The sequence below is a fragment of the Ochotona curzoniae genome, unplaced genomic scaffold, assembly GCF_017591425.1.
Source record: "Ochotona curzoniae isolate NIBS_2020 unplaced genomic scaffold, NIBS_Ocur_1.0 contig_1014, whole genome shotgun sequence".
In the NCBI taxonomy this organism is placed as follows: Eukaryota; Metazoa; Chordata; class Mammalia; order Lagomorpha; family Ochotonidae; genus Ochotona; species Ochotona curzoniae.
The window spans coordinates 34,699,507-34,718,998 of NW_024464920.1; the positions used below are offsets into that span (position 1 = coordinate 34,699,507).

The 19,492-nt window shown below is 40.1% G+C and overlaps 1 protein-coding gene across 4 annotated transcripts in view; it reads right to left on the minus strand.

Moving 5' to 3' along the window:
- Positions 1 to 19,492, minus strand: part of SLC16A7 (solute carrier family 16 member 7) — a 139,054-nt gene that overhangs the window by 37,363 nt on the left and 82,199 nt on the right. For all 4 annotated transcript variants that reach the window (XR_005884139.1, XM_040982757.1, XM_040982734.1 and 1 more), the window contains one exon: positions 17,072 to 17,318. Coding sequence is in view for 3 of the 4 variants with exons in the window: in XM_040982757.1 (XP_040838691.1) it covers positions 17,072 to 17,288 (217 nt within the window). In the remaining variant the exon portion in view is untranslated. The remainder of the gene's footprint in view (positions 1 to 17,071; positions 17,319 to 19,492) is intronic.

Here is a 19,492-nt window from a genome sequence, read left to right on the forward strand (position 1 = left end):
TCAGCTCAACTGCACAACTTTAAACACGGTCAGGAGAAAAGTGAGAGTGAGGCTAAAACATATTTCTGAATTCTAAGCACTGGCTTTTCACTTTGATCCCTTCTTCGTATCCTGAACTTGATGGGGACGGTTTAGTCCAATGAACATGAATTCTGTGGCCTGCTGAGATCACACAGAACACAATGTTGCAAATTTAGGCCCCTCTCCCTGAAAAGAAAATTCGGTGTTTTGAACAGTGCCAGGTAAACTGTCAATGCTCAAAAAGTAAATGATCATAATAAGATGTAAGACGGCAGTTCAGGGAGAAACAAATGAAAGCTCAGAGTAAGGCTAAGAAATGGATTAATCAAAGAATATTAAAAAAAATAGTAGCTTGATCAAACAAATCCAAGGATGGTAAGGAGATAAAGCTTTATATTTATTGAAAGGTTAAAACATACTGAAAAATAAAGGCATTTATTATTCAGTAAGTAGTACAATAACGGCAATTAGCATATAGCTTATATTTCCTCGGTATACTTTTCAAAAGACTCCTGGCATTACTCAGAGTGCAATAAAGCTGTATAGAAATTTTACATCTATAATATATTTCATTGTGAAACACGGCTGAGGAAAGTTACTTCTCTTGTTAATGTCTGTATTTATTTTCCATTTCCAAGAAATTGAAAATAAGCAGAGCAATAAACAGAGATAGAAACAGGATGGGGCTGGAACTAGAACCACAAACCCATGACTGAATTTAGATCTCCCTTGCGAGGGAAGCAAGTTCAGCCAGTAGGATCGTCACTGCTGCATTAGCAAGAAGCTGGAATTAGGGCGTGGTCAGGTATTGCGCTCAGAGGCTCCACTGTGGAGCGCAGTCTAGACCAAACAACAGTTACTGGGGAAGCTCTTCTTTAAATGACAGTAAAATCTACAGAGTTGGAAATGCCTCCCGATTCATGATGAAATAGCCAATGGTGAGGGAATCAGGCAAACCTCATCACCGACTGCTGTTAGTATCCAGGCAAAGAGTCATCCCTTATCTACGCAATTAAATAAGCATGTGAAGTGGAAGGAACGCATCCACTCAATAAGAATTTAAGAAAATTCTGGTATTCACTGTATCCATAGCCACCTTTTTTTGTTTTTTAAGAGCCATTGTTCAGATGGCAGAAAACACATTCTACTTTTTGTTTTTTATAATTTCACACACTATGACTGTCCAACAGTTATCTTCATTTAACAGATAAGAAATATACATGAGGCTTTAAATTAGTGCGATATGCCAAAAAGTAGAAATTCCAAACAAATAGCTTAATTTTAAAGAAACTATCCTGAAAATACCAGAAATTCAAATATCAGAAATACAAGAAATTTAAAATGCTTCCTTTTCATAAAAGCATTCTGTGTGACTTCGTTCACTAGTGAGTAATGTTTGGTAAGACTGAACAGGTGTCTTAAACTCCAGTGCTGTTCTCTCACGCAGCTGGGCACACATTTCAGACATAAGCAGCCAACTGGTTCCAGCAAGTCTGCTTACACTTCTTTCAAATAAAGTACTACACATACAAAGCGGAGATGTGTATGACCTCAGATTAGCTACTCCTATGATCGTTTATCTAAAAACATCTGGATGAATTTATTCTTTTCCTGTGTCTACGCAAGTCCATACCTGAGAACTGATAAAGAACAATGACAATCAACTAAACTTTCAGTGAAGACATCCGATACAGTCTTTGGCTGGTGTGAAAGGCGGAAAGTTACCCTGCTTTATCAGGTTACTCTTTATTCCACTGTCACTTTATCTTCAGTGGGAGAACGAGAGAGGCACACCAGGAACCTACTGTGGTTGCGAGGCCAAGAGAAGCTCTCCCGCACCTCCACGGCGTGCGGGCTTTTCTGCTGCGCAACTGTCTTGGAAAGCATGCCTGAGTACTTCCGGAGTTGGTGCGGTATCCCCGACACTTAAAATTACACACAGACACACATTCACGTGGGGCAGACTTGACAGACACATGCGTAGTTTTGATCTCTTTGTCCACATCTTAAGGTTTTGTAACCTGCATGCCCGTTCAGGAATAAGAAAGGGTCATTTCTGAAGTGTTCACTAACTCTAAGTAGGAAAGCATTTCTTAAAAGGAAAGAACGGCATTGAAATTAAAAAAAAAAAAATACAAATGGGAACAGCAGTTATAAACCAATAATTTTTCACTGTCTCAAAACTTTGTAATGGGAAAAGTTAGGAGCTCATTTGCATATTTTCACTTTTTAATGGCACAAGGAGTGATTTTAAGCAGTGTCTTGTACCTAGGCAGCCTATAGTTCATGTTAGTTGAAGGAAATAAGTTTAAAACTATTTCTGCTAGCTTTCCACTACAAGGCTGATTCTTTGCAAACATTTGTAAACCACTTTAACAGCCAGAACATCTTGCTTTATTCTTGCACCCTGTATTCACTTGTCCAAAAAAACCTTTGTGCTACTCCTTCCCACTTCTACCAAAGAAATGCGTGGCTCTGTCTTCATATCACACAGCTTTAATATTTTTGTTATTTTTTCTCCTTTTTTTTTCTAATTAGATGAAATACCTTCCTATGGATCATGTCTTTGTCTTTTTAAAAATATTTTCCTACTTATTTGAATTCCAGAGTGACAAAGAGGGAGGGTAGTGGGAAGAAGAATCTTCCATGTGCTAATTCACTCCCTGAATGGTTGCAAGTGCTGGGGCTGAGTGAGGCCTCAGCCAGGAACCGGGAGCTTCGTCCAGGTCTCCCACTTGTTTGGCAGGGACGCAGGGACCTGGGCCATCTTCGGCTGCTTTTCCCAGACCATTAGGTGCTTTAGTTCAGCAGCTCAGGACCAGGGTCACATCTAGAACTGAAGTCTCAGGTTTCAGACCCTACCTAGTGCCAGGCCAAGGTTTGTAGGTTCAGAGACTAGGCCTGTCCCATGGTCTCTGGAACCAGGCCCATGTCAGTGTGTCTGTCCGGTTCTCATAAGCTTGAGTTTCAGAGAAACACCAGCACTGTATCAGCCTCTAGGGAACTGGATTTCAGGCTGCTCTCCCATTCCCGCCATGGATCCAGGTTTCAGCCCATTACAGACCCAAATCAACAGGTCCACCCAAAGAAAGCCTGGCTTCACACTCAACCCTACAGGCCTACTTACTACTGCAGGCAAAAGACCAGCTGACCTAAAGATTCCAGAGGAAGCCCACTCTCCGAGCATGCCAGATGGCCCACCCAGAATTTCTTGACTGGCTCATTACTGAAAGTCTTTTTCAGATAAAACTCATCTGCCAAGATGGGAAAGCGTTCCTATCCTTCAAATATGCAGCTATTACCCCAGCTGTAGGCAACTGCCTAGGCTTCCTTGTACCAAGTTTATACTGCTGGGAGCAAAGCAACCAATATCTGGCTGGCATTCTGGGCCTGGTTAATGCCTAATTTGTGTTAATCATGCCAGTATGCCAGCCTATTTGCTTATTATTCTCTTTTAAATGTAAGCGGGGAAGGTGGGGATATTGTAATGGGAGCAGCTGAGGGCATGTTTGACGGGGGAGAAATGACTTCTGAAGTCTTCCACGGACTGGACCACTGCACTCACAGACAGGAGAGGGAGATGAGATGGAGTAGTTTAAAGAGGGAAAACTGGAGAGCATGTCTGGGTTAGACCAAGGCACACACCCACTTGTGAGACCTGGGTTGGGCTAAATTGCATCAACTGCTGCCCACCAGTGCTTGCAAAGGTTGGGGCTAGGCCAGGCTGTAGTACCTGCCCATAAGTATCAGGAGCAGGTGGTAGCCCAGTGTCATGCTGGGGCACAGGACCCCGCCCCCCCACAGAACACAGGAGAACTGGATCTGAGGGCAGCTTCTGTAGGGGACTTGTGGGCTCGCCTCTGTGGGACTACAGCACCCATAGGTTTACATGGAGAGCTGGGGAGCACTGAAGGGCCATGCAGGGCTACCATAGAACTCAACTGATGTTCAAAGGGGCTGAGGTTGGAAGAAGGCTAACAGAGTGTGACAGAAGGGGCGATGAGGATGGAGAAGAGTGTATGGTAACTAGGCAGGCTTAAGGTTCCACCTGAGATGACAAGTGATGAGGGGAATCAGATTAGAAAGCCCTGTAGAATATATATATATATTTTCAGTTAGTTCACTCGTGAACATACAGGAACTGAGCATACAGGTGTCGAGCTTCAACCAGAGTACTGGTTGCATCAAGGGAAATATAATTTTAAAAAGTATACATGCAACTTAAGAAAGTATGCAAAGGAATGACAGTCATTGAATCTGCAGTATAGCTGGGTGAGGAGGATAAAGATGGACTAGGAAAACAGTGATCAATGTGGCAGGTTGATAGCGCTGACAGGCTGAGCAGTATTAGAGTTGCAGTACTGAAAAGTGTGGGTGGAAGACAGGACCTGCTGGTTGGACAGTAATTGAGATTACTGAGGCTTTAAGATTTATTGGCAATAAGCTTAAGAGCATAAATGGGAGTTAGAGTTTTCTTGGAGACAGGGTGGTCAAGAACTTGGCGGCTGGGTGAGGAGGGAATGGGAGGCTGATGCTACTGCTAATAATAATGATACCTACTTAAAAAGAAACAATTATGACAGTAATTATCAGCAATGGAGTCTATAATTTTCTCCTCTTTGTAGAAAGAACAATAAATCTTACAAAAGATAGGAAACATGCCAAAGAGATACTTGAAATAGGTGTCTCAGATTCACCTGACTCCCTACTCACCTTCATTGTAGTGATTTAAGCGACTATTTCATTGTAGTGATACAAGAAATTCAATTGCTACTATCGATTCCCTTCAATAATAAATGACTTGCAGTCACCCCTCTGAATCCATATGTATATCATCTGTGGACTCTATGAGCCAGAGATCAAAAATACTCCAAAATGAAATTGCATTTACACTATGTACAGGTTTTGTTGTTGTTGTTGTTGTTGTTAGCAATAGTTGCTGAGCACTTCCTTGAAATTATTCCTTAACACAGTCTAATCATTTTACAAAGCATTTATACTATATTGTTGTAAATATTCAAGGGGTGATTTAAAGTATACGGGAGGAAGTTTGCAGTTTATAGGCAAATAGTGTTCCATTTTATATTAGGGAATAGCACCTCCACAGATGTCAAAAACTACAGGAGGATGCTGGAACCAACCTCCCAGACATGCTACAGAATCATTGTATTGAGGAACACTTGTGTATTCCGATCAGCATGGGAACTAATTATATCGTCACAATGCTACAACGTATGTAGAGAAAACAACCTACATTCATGAAGGTGTGCTTATGAAGAAGAAGTAGAAGAAGGAGGAGTATCACATTTTCAAATTTCAGTTAACTATAAATGCACAAATCATTCTAACATAAGAAAATTCCAGACAGAGGTGAAAATACTGTTGCTTCAATTCTATGTTCTTATGAATAAATGATGCCACAAGAGAGGGATGCCATGGAATATATGGTTGTTTAACAGAGCAGTGAAGAGGCAAGGCCAGAAAAGTCAATGGAAGCATACTAGTGAGACCATCACGCATCCCTGAAACAGAAAAGGAAACAACAACATGAACTTCAAGGTTGGCTGGACCCAAGTCCAGCCCCTGTCTCCAGTATTTCCTAGGAACAGGAACTGTCTTATTCATAGCCAGTGCTGTCTTATTGTTAGCATAACCACAAGGCAACACCCCCAATAAGGAGCAATGGATAAGGAATGTGTATTGAATATCTCTGCTGCCTTCAACATCTACACTAATCGCTAGTGAATTTACCTAAAATTTGATTCTGCTAAAATTTGGCTTAATTCATTTTTTATTGAGATTATACATTATATAGCATTATTGTTCCCTTATGTTTTGAAATTAATCTTTTCCAAACTTCTTTGGAACGTTGTTTTCTTCTCCTTCCCCACCACAATTCCAATATTCCAGAACAGGTTAACACACCTGTTCACATAATTCATACCCTTCAGGAATCCATATTATCTTATTGTACCTCTTTTATATTTGCTATTTCCACACTGCAAAAACAAAATCTGATTTGTGTCTGGCGAGAAGTGGTGTTCTCTACCTCAGAACCAAACATACACTTGTGATTATGCGCTTCCAATCCTTTTAGCTTCTCTGTTTTGAATTTGCCCTGGCTGTATTACGTTAGGGAGGATGCTGCTCATTTCGTGCACATATTGTGCTAAAATCTGTTCAGACACAATACACGGCTATTCCCAGGAAAAGGTGCAAAGCACAGGCCCAGTGGCCTCCACGTAATTACAATGGAATCTGTGATTTATGCATCACTGCATCAGACAGCTTTTTCAGACAACGGCAGTAGAAAGAACACAGGTGGAGAACAGGCAATATAGAAGGCAGAATACAAAGCCAGAGCAAAACGTTGAGTTGTCTCACGTAGGCAGAACCTCAACAGAAGGTAGGCAAACAATGCCTAGAGTCACAGCACGTTGGATCACCTTCTCCTACTTTCCTATTATTTTTTATGTTGAAAACTTAAGACAAAGAAGGCATTATCACGAGATATTTTTTTCCTCCTCCCGAACTTATGTTTCAAAACGTACCTACTATGTGTCTTTGGAGAACTGTTGTTTTCAAGACAGTTTATACAAAGTCAATGTTAAAACATCTCCTTTGCTGTATGGTTTAGATGATAAGAGATTTTGCCCTAATTTTCATATTACTCTTCCTTATTGCGCTCATGTAGAGGAATTAAAACTGATCAGCACGGTTCAGAGATATATACTGATAAAAAACAAACACAGGGCAGGGATTTCATTTTGTATAGCAATTAAGACCCCCAACTTCTCTCTTAAGACACCTGAGTCGACACATAATGGCTCAAGTAATTGCATTCCTTGCATCCATAAATGAGACCTGTTGAGTTTCTAACTCTTGGATTTGGCACCAACTGTTGCAGGCATTTAGGGTGTAAGCCAGTGGCTAGGATTATGGCAGCATTTCTCTTCTCCGCCTCCTCCTCCCCCCCCAAATAAATACATAATTATTAAAAGTAAACGTGGATATTCTGTGAAAAAGCAATTAAAGTATAGAAGTAATAAGTATCGTCCTAGAATTTGTCAACTAGGGGGCTGGCACAGTGGCACATCACACAAAGAGATGATCTGCAGTACTGCCATCCTACTTAGGTGCAGTTCATATTCCAATCCAGTTCCCTGCTAATGGCCTGGGAAAAGTAGAAGATGGCCTATGTGCTTGGATCCCTGCCACACCGGTGGAACACCTGGAACAATCTGACTCTTGGCTTCACACCAGCCCAGCTCTGGATGCTGTAGCCATTTGAAGGAAGTAAACCAGCAAATGAAAGATCTTCCGATCTCTCTCAATCTCTCTCTCTCTCTTCATCTCCCTCTCATTCTCTACAACTATACCTTTTAAATAAATCAATACATATCTTTTAAAAAGAAAATAAACACTCAGCTAGCAGATAGCACGGGCCAAACCTGCCGTATCTCATCCCTCTGTTACACCATGGTCCCCTACGTAATGCCCCTAGAAAGCAATCAGAGAAAGGAAATGTCAGAACTCAGCAAAAACACAGTTACTAACATCGGAGAATTTGGGGAAGTTTGTTTTTGAAATATATGCTGGGATTTTTTTTGGAAAATACACTGGTTTTTTTTTTTTTTCACTTAAACATCAACGATTATACACTCCAAACAGAGAAAATGAAATAGTCTTCCAATAGGCAAATGAAATCCCTATTTTAAAAACACTGTGAAGAAATGAAAAGTTTAATTTTGAAATGTTGTGAATACTGTATAAGTATCACTTAAGATAAAGCTAGTATTGCTGTATTTAATTAATTTTGGGCATAGTACGGTTATTCGGTAGTAAGTAAATCTTCAGACTTAGAGAAACAACAAAAAGTGCTGTCTGAAAGCAAACATAAATTCAAATAATTTGAAATGTGTTTTTCTGACCATTAACATTGACCCTTCTAAACAAAAATGAATGGCTAAAAGCACATAAAGAGAAGAAAAAGCACTTCTAATTTGTGTGTGTGTGTGTGATATGTGGCTAAGAAACTTGTTTCATTCAATAAACCTAAGAAAATAAAAGCAGTTCAACAGACAAAATAAAAGATCACAGAAGTGAACTTAAAACACGAAGTAAGCCAAAAGACCTTTCCTTTTCTCTCCCTTTTGTATATTTTGCAAAGTTTATAGCACACAGGGACCAGACCACTCTGTTAGGAAAAGAAGTCGGAGGGACATGTGTAGATTGTCTGAGGCTTCCAGTGTGTTGTGTTTGATCGAATATGGGAGCTAATTTTCAGAAGTTGGAGGTATGCCACCTTTGCGAAGATTTATTTAACTTCTAAGAAATACCACATTTGACACAAGATAAGCTGCTATGTTCTTGTTATAAAGATATGTAATATTTATCATGTGCTACAGCATTCATGTGAAACACATAATTCTGTATGAACTAACTCATTAAAATTGTTTTTTTCTTCATTTGAAAATGGCAAAATAACTCTACATAGCTATTTTTACATGTATTTTAATTTAATCACTAAATACTCTTGGCACCTAAGAGGCATTTGGAAGGTGAATGGCAACTTGTGATTGTTCAAGGACTCACTGAGTGAGCTCATTAAAAGGCAGGCCTGTGAATATTTCTGATACAGGGGGAAATTTTTTTTTCTGCTAGGGAGGGACACAGAACACACAGGGAGGCTTAAGGGTTTTCCGTCTACAGATCCCTGTTAACTCCTTGACAGATGACAAATCTGCGTCATTGAGGAAGACTTCGTTCAACAGCAGTTTCACCAGCCTGGTTCTTGCCAAACAGGCAAGTAAGAAACCATCCATTGTTGGTACTCCACAGATTTCAAAACCTCTCTTTGCCAAAACACATAGTCTTTCATCTGCCCATCAATATCCCTGCAGTTTACACGAGCTGAGAACAAAATCCCAAACGTTTTGCACATACTGTATGTTTTCTTTCCCTTCTGATTAACGGTACCCAAAGGGAACTTTCAGAGATTTTGGTCTATAGATGATTTATTTGTTTTTCTGTCAATGTAAGTTATGGAGATAAACATTGAATTACATGGAGGAGAAATGAAAAAATTAAAATTCCAAATCGCTTTCACATTATAATGTTTCCACGATGTTCTCCAAATTTCCTTCGCAGACATTTGCTACTCACCATCCAAAGAGAAGAGATGAATCTGCAGTGTATCAGGGATCTATTTATTGACATTGCTTTTTTTTTAGCATCCCAAGAATGCAGATTCATTTCTTGGGATGCTTATAAAATTAACAATGTACTTCCACGTAGGTGCTCTAGCCCTACCACCAACTGTGATGGGTGACACGAACACAGAACAGAAACGAAAACAAAATGCTGATTTTATTTGAAAGTTAGATCAGCAGAGAGAGAGAAAAGAAATAGTTCATCTGTCCACTGGCTCACTTTCCAGACAAAGCCTGGGACCAGCGAGTCCATCTACATCTTTCACACGGGAGGCGGGGACCCAAACACTTGGATCATGTTCCACTGCTCTTCCCAGGCCATTATTCGAAGCTGGATTGGACATGCAGCAGGTAAGACCTGATCCAGTGTCACAGTGACACAGGTGCCAGTGTCACACACAGCAGCCTTACCCATCTGCCAGAATGACAGTCCAAGAAAACTTGCCTTTTACGAATTTCAATAAAGACAAAAAATTTCAATAAATCCTGGAATGATAACTAATGACCATAAGCATTAATGCAATTTAGTCTGCGCTTATGCAGATGAAACAATGGTAACAGAAATAGTGGATAATTACACATATTTTTATACAATACAGAGGACATCATAATTCTGTCAGGGAAAGGTTATAGGGTATGATCAATGCTCATTCCTCAAGGATTCTACGGTTTCAAATTTGCCTACTAACGAAAATGCATTTGCGACCTCAAATTCAATCTGCAAGCCAGTCATTGACAGATCTGTGCCAAGCATGAAAGATTTGAATGTGTGTTCCCAGCTGAAGTGAAGCCAGACAATCTGCCTTCCTGCTTCCTTTCTCCTAAGCGTGCGCGTCATGGTCTATGTAATGGCTCCCTTTCTAAATCCCTGTGCTTTTTCTTGCTGATTTTTCTGCTTACATATTTCAAAGCACTACACGGAAATACTAGTCAGTGTTCTTAAGGACAAGAAAGTTGTCATGTGCACGGCGAGAAAACAGAGGTGTGAGGTCAGCTTCACTCGGATGCTGTTGGTCATAATCTCAGCATTAGTGAATAAAACACATATATATTACATAAGGTTTTCTTGAACCAAAATACACAGGAAATAAGGTCATGCAATGCTCCATTTATGAACACATCAGGACTAGAGTGTCACAGGTGCCTAGTCCTGCATGTCCTCTGGAGCAGTTTAGTATTTCTTTCTTTAGCGTTTGTAGTTAGAGCTTTACTACCATGAGAATGCCAGTAACCGCCATGCAGCACAGTCTGGATCACAAATCTACAGATTGAAAATGCCAAGTACTCAGAACTGGGATCCTGGTACCTGTCCTCCACTTGACTGTATTCCTCCAAACTGCTCTTGAACTCCTAACCCTCACTACGACTGTGGAGACAGGACGTTTAAGGAGGTAATTAAGTTTAAGGAGGCCATAGGAAATGTTAGAGTGGGCCCTGTGTCTCTGTAACTGATATCCAAGTAAAGGGAGAGAGAGACAGACACACACAGAGAGACAGAGAGAGAGAGGGATGGAGAAAGAGAGAGAGACAGAGGTAGACAGACAATGCATACAAAGCACCTGTGGGCACAGAAAAAGGCAGTCTGTAGAGAACAGCGGCCTTGCTGGACAGGTTCCCTTCCAGCATCATCACAGTGGATTCCCGCCTGTACCTGTGGGTGTGGCCCCATGGCAGCCCCGGCTGGCTAACACTTCACCCTTAAGCATTTTTTACTCTGTTTCTCTAGTGTTTTGTGAACATATAATACGTGACCCAGGACCACTTCCAATGTTTTAGTCCGCGCACTACACTTGATGTAAAGCATGTTTATCTAATCTGGGGCCATAAGAACTCTCCATAATTGTCTGGAGCTTTCATTTGTTTCTTGTCACCCAAATATCCCTCCCCTTTCCTTTTTCATGCTAATCCTTCACCCTCCTCATTCAGCTTTAAGTAACTTCACTAGCACTGTTTTCTGTTTGAAATGCACATTAGAGTCATGGCTAGAGAAAAGAGGCTTATTCTGCTTGTAGTTTGGAAAGCTGAAATTGGGTGCCCTCATCAACTTGGCTTTTCCTTAGAATTCCCTTATCAAGACCATCATCTGGCAGATGTCCTTAGAGAACACATGAGACAGGGAATTGGAGTGCCTTCGGAGGCTGAGAACTCTGAGGTCACCCACCTCCATTTGGATCTCCACATGGGATGGAAGAAGCCCAAATCCTGCCTTGCAGGATCCAAGGTCATCGGAATGACAACCAGGAGCACTGAGCGGTCCGCAGAAACAAAACAGTAAACTTTCTTCAGGACTAGGGAGAGCAGCTTTCTCTGGTCCTTGCCTGGTTCCGACTTTGGGTCCCCACCCTCTCTCATAATGACCATAAGGATCGCTCCAGAAACCCCTCAAAACAAAATAACAAACAAATAAAAAAAAAAAGCTAGAATAGATACACAGAGAACAGCAAGGAAAGCTTAGAAACAGGATACGGGCAGTGAGGATGCACTTATAACTCACTGGGTGGGACACAAAGATTAGTTACTCCTCACTGGGGCATTGAAGATTTCTCCTCTTAAAACTGTTCACCTAAACTGTTGACATATGTCTTGTTAGAGCTATAGAGTTGGACTGCCCGAAAAACATCCAGGTTCTGCAAAATCATGCTTCAACGCTACAAACTGCTAAATATTAAAATTAAAATAGACATGAGACAGCTGAATAGTAATCTATAGCCATTTTAAAGTGTATAAAACCCAGTTGTATATAAACTAATAATTGAAATGTCAATGTAGAAGTCATAGGATGTGGTTTAGAACTTGCACTTTTTTTTTCTCTCTCTCTTTTAACATGTTGGTTACTAGATACCATGTCAACTAATTCCATTACATTATAAATTGTTACTGATGTAATGTCAGGGCTTTTAATTGATTGGGATGATACTCTGTCAGCTCTACCTTCAGGCCAGAGATGGTCTCCCCAAGAAACCGTTGAACTTATCTGACAATAAGATGCTGGACTCTATACTTTGTAGATGCTTGCAATGAAAGAATCTCAACTGAATTTGAACTGTGGTAATACAACAAGGTGGAGGAATCCATCATGGGGGGGGCGCGGTTTGGGGAGGGGAGGGGGAAAACAACATACACATTTCTTAAAAGAGATTAGAGCAGTCCGGACTTACTGCTTCACTCCTCGGTATCCTCCCTATCCTCTTCCATGGGGAACTGATAACTTAATGTTTAGGAAATACACTCAGCTGAGGCTGCAGGGCTTGTCTCTGCCGGTCCATGGCCTGCAGAGCACATGCAAAGCATCCTGGGTTCTGAGCCCTTGGATTTATCAGAATGTAACTTAGGGAAGAGGGAAAGTCTGCCTTGCATCCAATCTGAAGCTGAGACACAACGCTGAGGCCACAAAGCTAACCAACCTCTGGAGAAACCCAAAGAGAGAGGATAGAGAACCATACGCCACAACAATAGACTCACTGATGCTATTTGGCCTGGAAAACACTGGTTTCTGTATTCCTCTGATTTGTATGCATGAACATTTCCCTGCAGGCTCGAGGGCATTTGAATCAGGTTTCTCTCATTTGCAAACATAATGCACCTGCATATAGTACATATTGATAAAATAACCTATTTTGGAGGGATTTTTAGCCAAAAAGAAGGAAAAGACCCAAGAACCAAATTCCTATTCTTACCAGGTTACCAGTTAGTAAACAGATTATTTTTATAAATCAGTGACAGGTTCACTGTCTAAGGCATATAGATCCATCAGAAAGAATTTCAATATAAGCCCTTAAATCTTCCATTGAAAATAGTATTTAGACAGAATTTGCACTACATTGTCAATCATTTCTCAAGAAGCAGCTCCCTAGAAGAGCTGTAGTGGCGTGCACATTCTCCAGTCTTCCCTTGATCTCTGCTGCCTTCTTTCCTTAAATTCTTCAGACAAAGGTGAGCACCGTCCGCTGTCTTCTCTCTTGTGATGTGCCTATCTCGCCCATGAAACCAGACCTGCTATCACCTTAACAGCCCCTTCTCCCTTTGGAAACTAACACTCCCCTCTTCCTCCCTTGCATATATCTGACAATGTAGCACATACACAAGTGCGGTAAGCTAAACTGACTGTAAGCATCTCTCAGTCTGTTCTCGTCCCCATGTAATAATTTACAGAATTGCACTGCAGCTATAAAACAAAGCCTCCATGCTTGTAACGGTATTGTAGCGCTTCTATGTAAAAGTTCTCAGAAACTCAAAGTTTATCTGTTCAAACTCATAGATGGGTCATTCCCCTTGTAGCCACGTCTTAGGCAAGCAGATTAGAGCAGCAAAAGAGGGAAGCGGAAGATGCACAGCAACTCCCACTGCCTAGTCCAGCGGATGTCCAGGGCTGACTGCACACTTCCACTCCCATTTCACTGGTCAGCATTGGTCACTTGGCCTCAACCAAAGGGCAGGGAAGCTGAGAAATACACAGGAACACTTAAATGTGGTTTGTGCAAAGCTATGATAAAAGCTCTTATTATTTCAAACACAGGAATGGAACAAGCTTTCAATTGCCAGTAAGATGTGCTACTACGTGAATGCATTTAATAATCTCCCCGAGTCTGAAAAAATGTTCAGAGTAGAAAGTAGAATGGCAAGGCAAGGTAAACTTATGCAAAGTTAAAGAAGAATATAAGTATGCACTTGGTATATTATGGGCACTCAACTGCTATGCTAAAAACTTCTGCTTCTTGGCATCCATAAAGTGAGCTCCAAAGTTCTCATGGTTGATTGATCCCCGTGGAAAGTGATCCAACAGAAAACCATCAGCCCTGCTGTAGCACAACTGGCGGGTACAGCTCACATAAAAGAATAAGTTACCATGGAGACAAAGCCAACTCTGCTCTCCACAATGGGTGATTCTTCCAAGCTAGAACAGTTATTACCAGAAAAAATCACAAGAGATACTCATATAGCGATTGGTAGCAAGAAATCTGTATTCAGTGGTGACTTGGCTAACCATGCTTAGAAGCTAATCATCCTGCAACGGAATAACAAGGACAAACATTGCACTGAAAGACAATCATCTGAACACACTGTTTACAAACTAAATCCCTCGATGACTCAGAGTTTAAACTACAACGTGCATGCTACCTCTACTTACTGCATTATTAATAGGGTGGCCACTCTGCCTGACCTCTCTGTTGAAATTTTTTAGAACTCCAGGATACCATATGGACAGCCAGATGGGCCACTACAATTTAATGCCATTATCCTAAGGATGAAATAAGGTATAAACATAATTTTCACTCTTTCGCCTCTTTCCTGTATATCTTAATTAATGTTCTTCTTTTTCTTTTTTTTTCATTCAGACATCTGAATGGAAGACAATACCTTACCGCCACGGCTCAGATGCCAACTAATTACTACAAGAGATTTCAGGCCTGACATCGGAGGCCAGGACTCAGAGCATGCTCCATCTTACTCAGTGACCCCACCGCAGTGATTAATAGGGTGCATGCTAAGCCCTAATGAGTCTGCCAGATCTTAAAAGTTCTCCAGGCTAATATAATTAGCATTATGGTGAACGAAATAGTTCAGTTGCTTGGTGGAATCCTTATGATTCATAATCAAGTATATGCCTTTTCACCCCATCATCTCTGAATTTATTTTGTAATCATCAATCTAAAAGGCTTCTATAAGCAAAGATCCTCTAAATATTAGAAGGATAATCTGAATATTTTTAAAATAAAGCATTTTCGTTTACAGTGACATAACCCAGGCAGATATATTTAGAGCTCCCATCTGCTGATTCACCCTTCAAATGCCGGGCACAGCCATAACTGGGCCAGTGTGAGGGCCGACTTGGCTTCTTGTCTCTCAGGGCACACGTTAGCAGGAAGCCAGAATCGGCAGCTGGGACTCAAACCCATCACTCTGTGATGGTCTGTGGAAGCTTGATTTTGTTTTTGAACCATTTTATTAACCACTAAAATAAGACTTGGCTTCACTAGAAAACTACCTAAAAATTTTATTTTACTTAGGATTTGATCAACTAGCCACTAAACAGGAAATTGTGTATGGGACCTGAAGTTCAAACTCAGTGAACCTGTATCAATTCACTAGAGGAGTCTGTTACAGAGTGCTTAAGAGGGAAGAACTCCTTTGATATTAAGACTTGTGAGATTTAAGTTCAAAGAGTACCTAAAGTGCAGCATAGAAGAACAAGACATTCTGCAACAATAGAAACTGCTTACATGAAAAAATATCACTGCACAGGCAGGGATTTGGTGTAGAGTTTAAGAAATCTTTACTTGAAGCACCATCATCCCATACTGGAGTGCCTAGGGGTGAGTCTCCAGACTCTTCTTCATCCACTGTCCCACTAAGGTCTACTCTGGGATGAGCAGGTGATGGCTCCAACAGTTAGACACCTGCCACCCATTCTGGAGACGTGGATTGAGTTCTAATCACTTTTGGCCTGACACAACCCTGATTGTTACAGACATTTGAAAAGTGACCTAATGGACTGGGCATACATCTCTCTCTCTCTCTCTCTCTCTCTCTCTCTCTCTCTCTCTCTCTTATACACACACACACACACGCATACTACCTTTCAAATCAAGTAAAATAAATAAATATATAAATAAATTTTCAAGCAATACTCTCACATCCTTAAAGTGACAAAGTGATTCCCCAGAGGCATTTTAGAAACAAATTTTTCATTGACATGCATGAACAGCATTTTAAAGATAACTTTTGATACTGAATATAAATCTATTCTAATCAAAAGAGTAAGGGGGATGTTGTTGGATTAATGTAGATAAACAATCCCAAAGTAGAAAACATATCAACAGTAACACATACACACAAGGATATTTCAGGATCATTTTTTTTTTCTTATGAAGTATAATGAAGAAAGAATATCTTAAATAATTATTTTCATGCCACAGGACAAGTAACAGTCATGAGGGTAGCACACGTGTCATGGTATGACAGTGGCAAGGACACTAAGAGAGCCTGCCCGGGATCAGGCCCCTGGAGTACACATGCTGACGAGCAAGGGATGTCATTGCTAATGGTACATCCCCGTCAGTGAGAGCCTCACTACCCCTGTTTATACAGTGACACACTGGAAAGTTTATGTCTTGAAATTCTTACAAACCGAATGGAGACCTATCCTTTCAAGATCCAGGTGAGAAGAGGTTAGCTCTAAAATCCGTATATTTTACATGATGATGTGTTAAAAATCCACATAACAATCTGGTCTGCTGTTGAAATTGATTGAAAGAAAACTGATATAATAATCTCTCTAGCTTTCAGAAAGGTGATGGTATTTTGATGTATTCATTATGTCCTGACCCATACACTCCCTTGAACACAGAATGTAACAAGATAACGGTCAGGCAACCATTAAATACCAAGACAGCATGTTTACTGAGTCCTGTGGAGAGCAGGAATGACTTCAATGACACAAATGTGCGCAAGTCCGGGGTGTACATGATAACACGTCAGAGTTTTACTTTAACATGAAGACTTTCTGGGCTTATAAATTCCGCAACTGAAGTTACCTGTAGCAACAGGAGGTAATGAATCCAACAGTATTGTGTAGCTTTTTTTTTTTTCAACTAAAACCACATCACATTTGCTAAAATGTTGGCTTGTGTGACCAAATACTGTTCAGACTCAAAATGAATTGAATAGTTCAAGATGTAGGGCCATTAAAATCATGAAAAGTTGAGTTTCAATTATATTTTTGAGTGGCGGTAAGCGAACCTGATGTGAAATGAGGATGGTAATACAGAAGACCCCACAATGTGAAATGAGGCAATGGTTTTCTTAACTCAGATCATCACTCAGTAAGGGAGCCTTACCTCCAGCATACATGACGGCTAGCATAATGGACGAGATCCAGGCTATTTCACTGTAGGTTGTGTGGAATATTTCCTGAATTTCCTTGAAGAATACTGTGACGGCTTTGGGGAATGCATATGAAAATCCAATGGAGATAAAAGCCGCTGCCACCACAACCCAGCCCCAGCCCCCATCAGGAGGTGGGTAAAGTGGGGGCCCACTCGGCATCGGTGGCATTTCTGCTCTTCTGATTGAAACTGAAATAACCTTAAAAGAAAAAAAAAAAAAAAACAATTGAAACCTTTCGCTACTTATTAACACTGTACTTCTTGACAACAAATTCTTATGGATTTTTTTTAACATTTTTTAAAATTCACAATATCAAAAAATACACAGAAACATTTGAGGTAAGAAATATAACGTTGAATCTTATGGGTTCAAAGCTGAAAGTATTTTTTTTAATACAAAAATTTCCACCTGAACCGGTCAAAAAATAAGTCATCTGGATTTTATTTCTTAAACAAAGAAAATCAAAATGACACCTCTTTAAATAAAATACTTTCTTATACCAAAAGATTTACTCCGTTATTTTCTATGCAACGTTTAGAAAGAATACGTATTGAGTCTGATGAATTATGGAGACTAGGCAGTAAGCACATATTAGAACTTTTCCACTTTGCATACCTGAGAATGTGAGAACTATCTCAGACTGTATCTTTTTCTAAATCTAAAAGTGAAAATTTGTATGGTTTTATGGAATCAAGCTAATTTTTAGATACTTATTGATTTATTTTAACAGCAGAATTACAAAAAGAGAGGGAAAGATAGAGAGAGAGAAAGAGATCTTCCAGGTGTTTTTTCACTCTCCCAATAGCTGCACTAGCCGTGCGTAGGACCAGGCCAAAGGCCAAGGGCCTGGAAGTCCATCCAGATCTCCTGTATGGCATGGGCGGCAGTGGTTTAAGTACTGGGACCAGCTTTTGCTTCTTTCCCAGGTGCATGAGCAGGGAACCACAGTACAAGTGAAACAGCCAGGACTCAGTTTGGAGCCCAGGGAGGATGTTGGCATTACTTGTGGCGGCTTAACCCACAAAGTCAGCTCCAAGAATGAAGTCATTTAAATGTACTTCCAAAACTAGTGCTATCTATCATTTTATGAATGACAGATTTTTGTTGTGTGTGTTTTTAATAGAAATGAATTGGTTTCAATCAGATGAATGTCATGTGGTTTTGTTGAGAAATCAGTCTATCTCCTCACAGTTACCACTTTGCTTTTGTTAAATATTATTTTCCTTTTTCTTACCAGAACACTAGAAACCAACTCTCAGCCAATACCTAGTATATATATACACACACACATATATGTGTATATATATATAGACAATATTAATCATATCTTATAACTATATGATTTTGCTTGAAATTAGAACTCCAGGCTGTAGCACCCTACATAACTGCCGTTTTGGGCCCTTTCACAAAAACCTCTTACTGATTTCCCAGCCAACCTCAGCCCTGGTAAGCACTGTGCTTGCATTTTCTGCATCCATGACTTATTTATTTTTCAGATTCCACCTGGTTGTGAGATCCTGCAGCTCCACTTTTCATGTCGAAGCGCGTGCTCCAGGCTCATACTGACACACAAGGCAGTCTGTCCTGCTACTTTCACACGGGAGTAACAGCAATACGTTCTCTCCTTTATAACACTGACATAAAGCAAGAGTTTGCAACACTTTTCTCAAAAGGATCAGACAATACATTTATTAGCCTTTCCTTGGCCATGTGGTCTCTCTTCCAACTACTCTACTTCATAGCTTTAGGACGAAAGAAACCAAAGATAATACTAAAACCACACCAAACAAAAAGCCTCGCTGGGATCCAGTAAAATTTTATTTACACAATAGCATGAGAACTTCAGTTTAGTTACCTCTGTAATAGAAGATCAGAAAGTTAACCAAGCAATCACACTACCCTAGCAGTCACTAATTATAAATATTCTACATATTTTCATTAGTTTTCTACATCCCTGTATTTCTGATTCCTTAAAATATTATAATCTTATAAATCAGACTCATAATTGTGAATATCAACTATGTACATTGTGACTTTTTACTAATCGCCCCCATTAGCATATTTTTCCAGCAGATACACTTCTGCTGCAATATGGAATCATGTAGCAAATTTAAATCAGAACTTAAAGCTATCAGGTAAAACCTTGTTTACCACCATAGTTGATTGAGAAAATGTTTTCTCTACTTGTATATTCAGGTACTGAAAAAAAATTTTTTTAGAAAGCCATCTCAAATTAATGCTTTAGAAGGAGTCAGAGTAAAAAATAACAAACACCTCAACTGCTGTATTGGGAATGTTAAGTGTTTTCTAATTTCAAAAATTTTTTTAATTGTAAATGAAAATCCTTTCGATTTTTTTCCAAAAATATACAA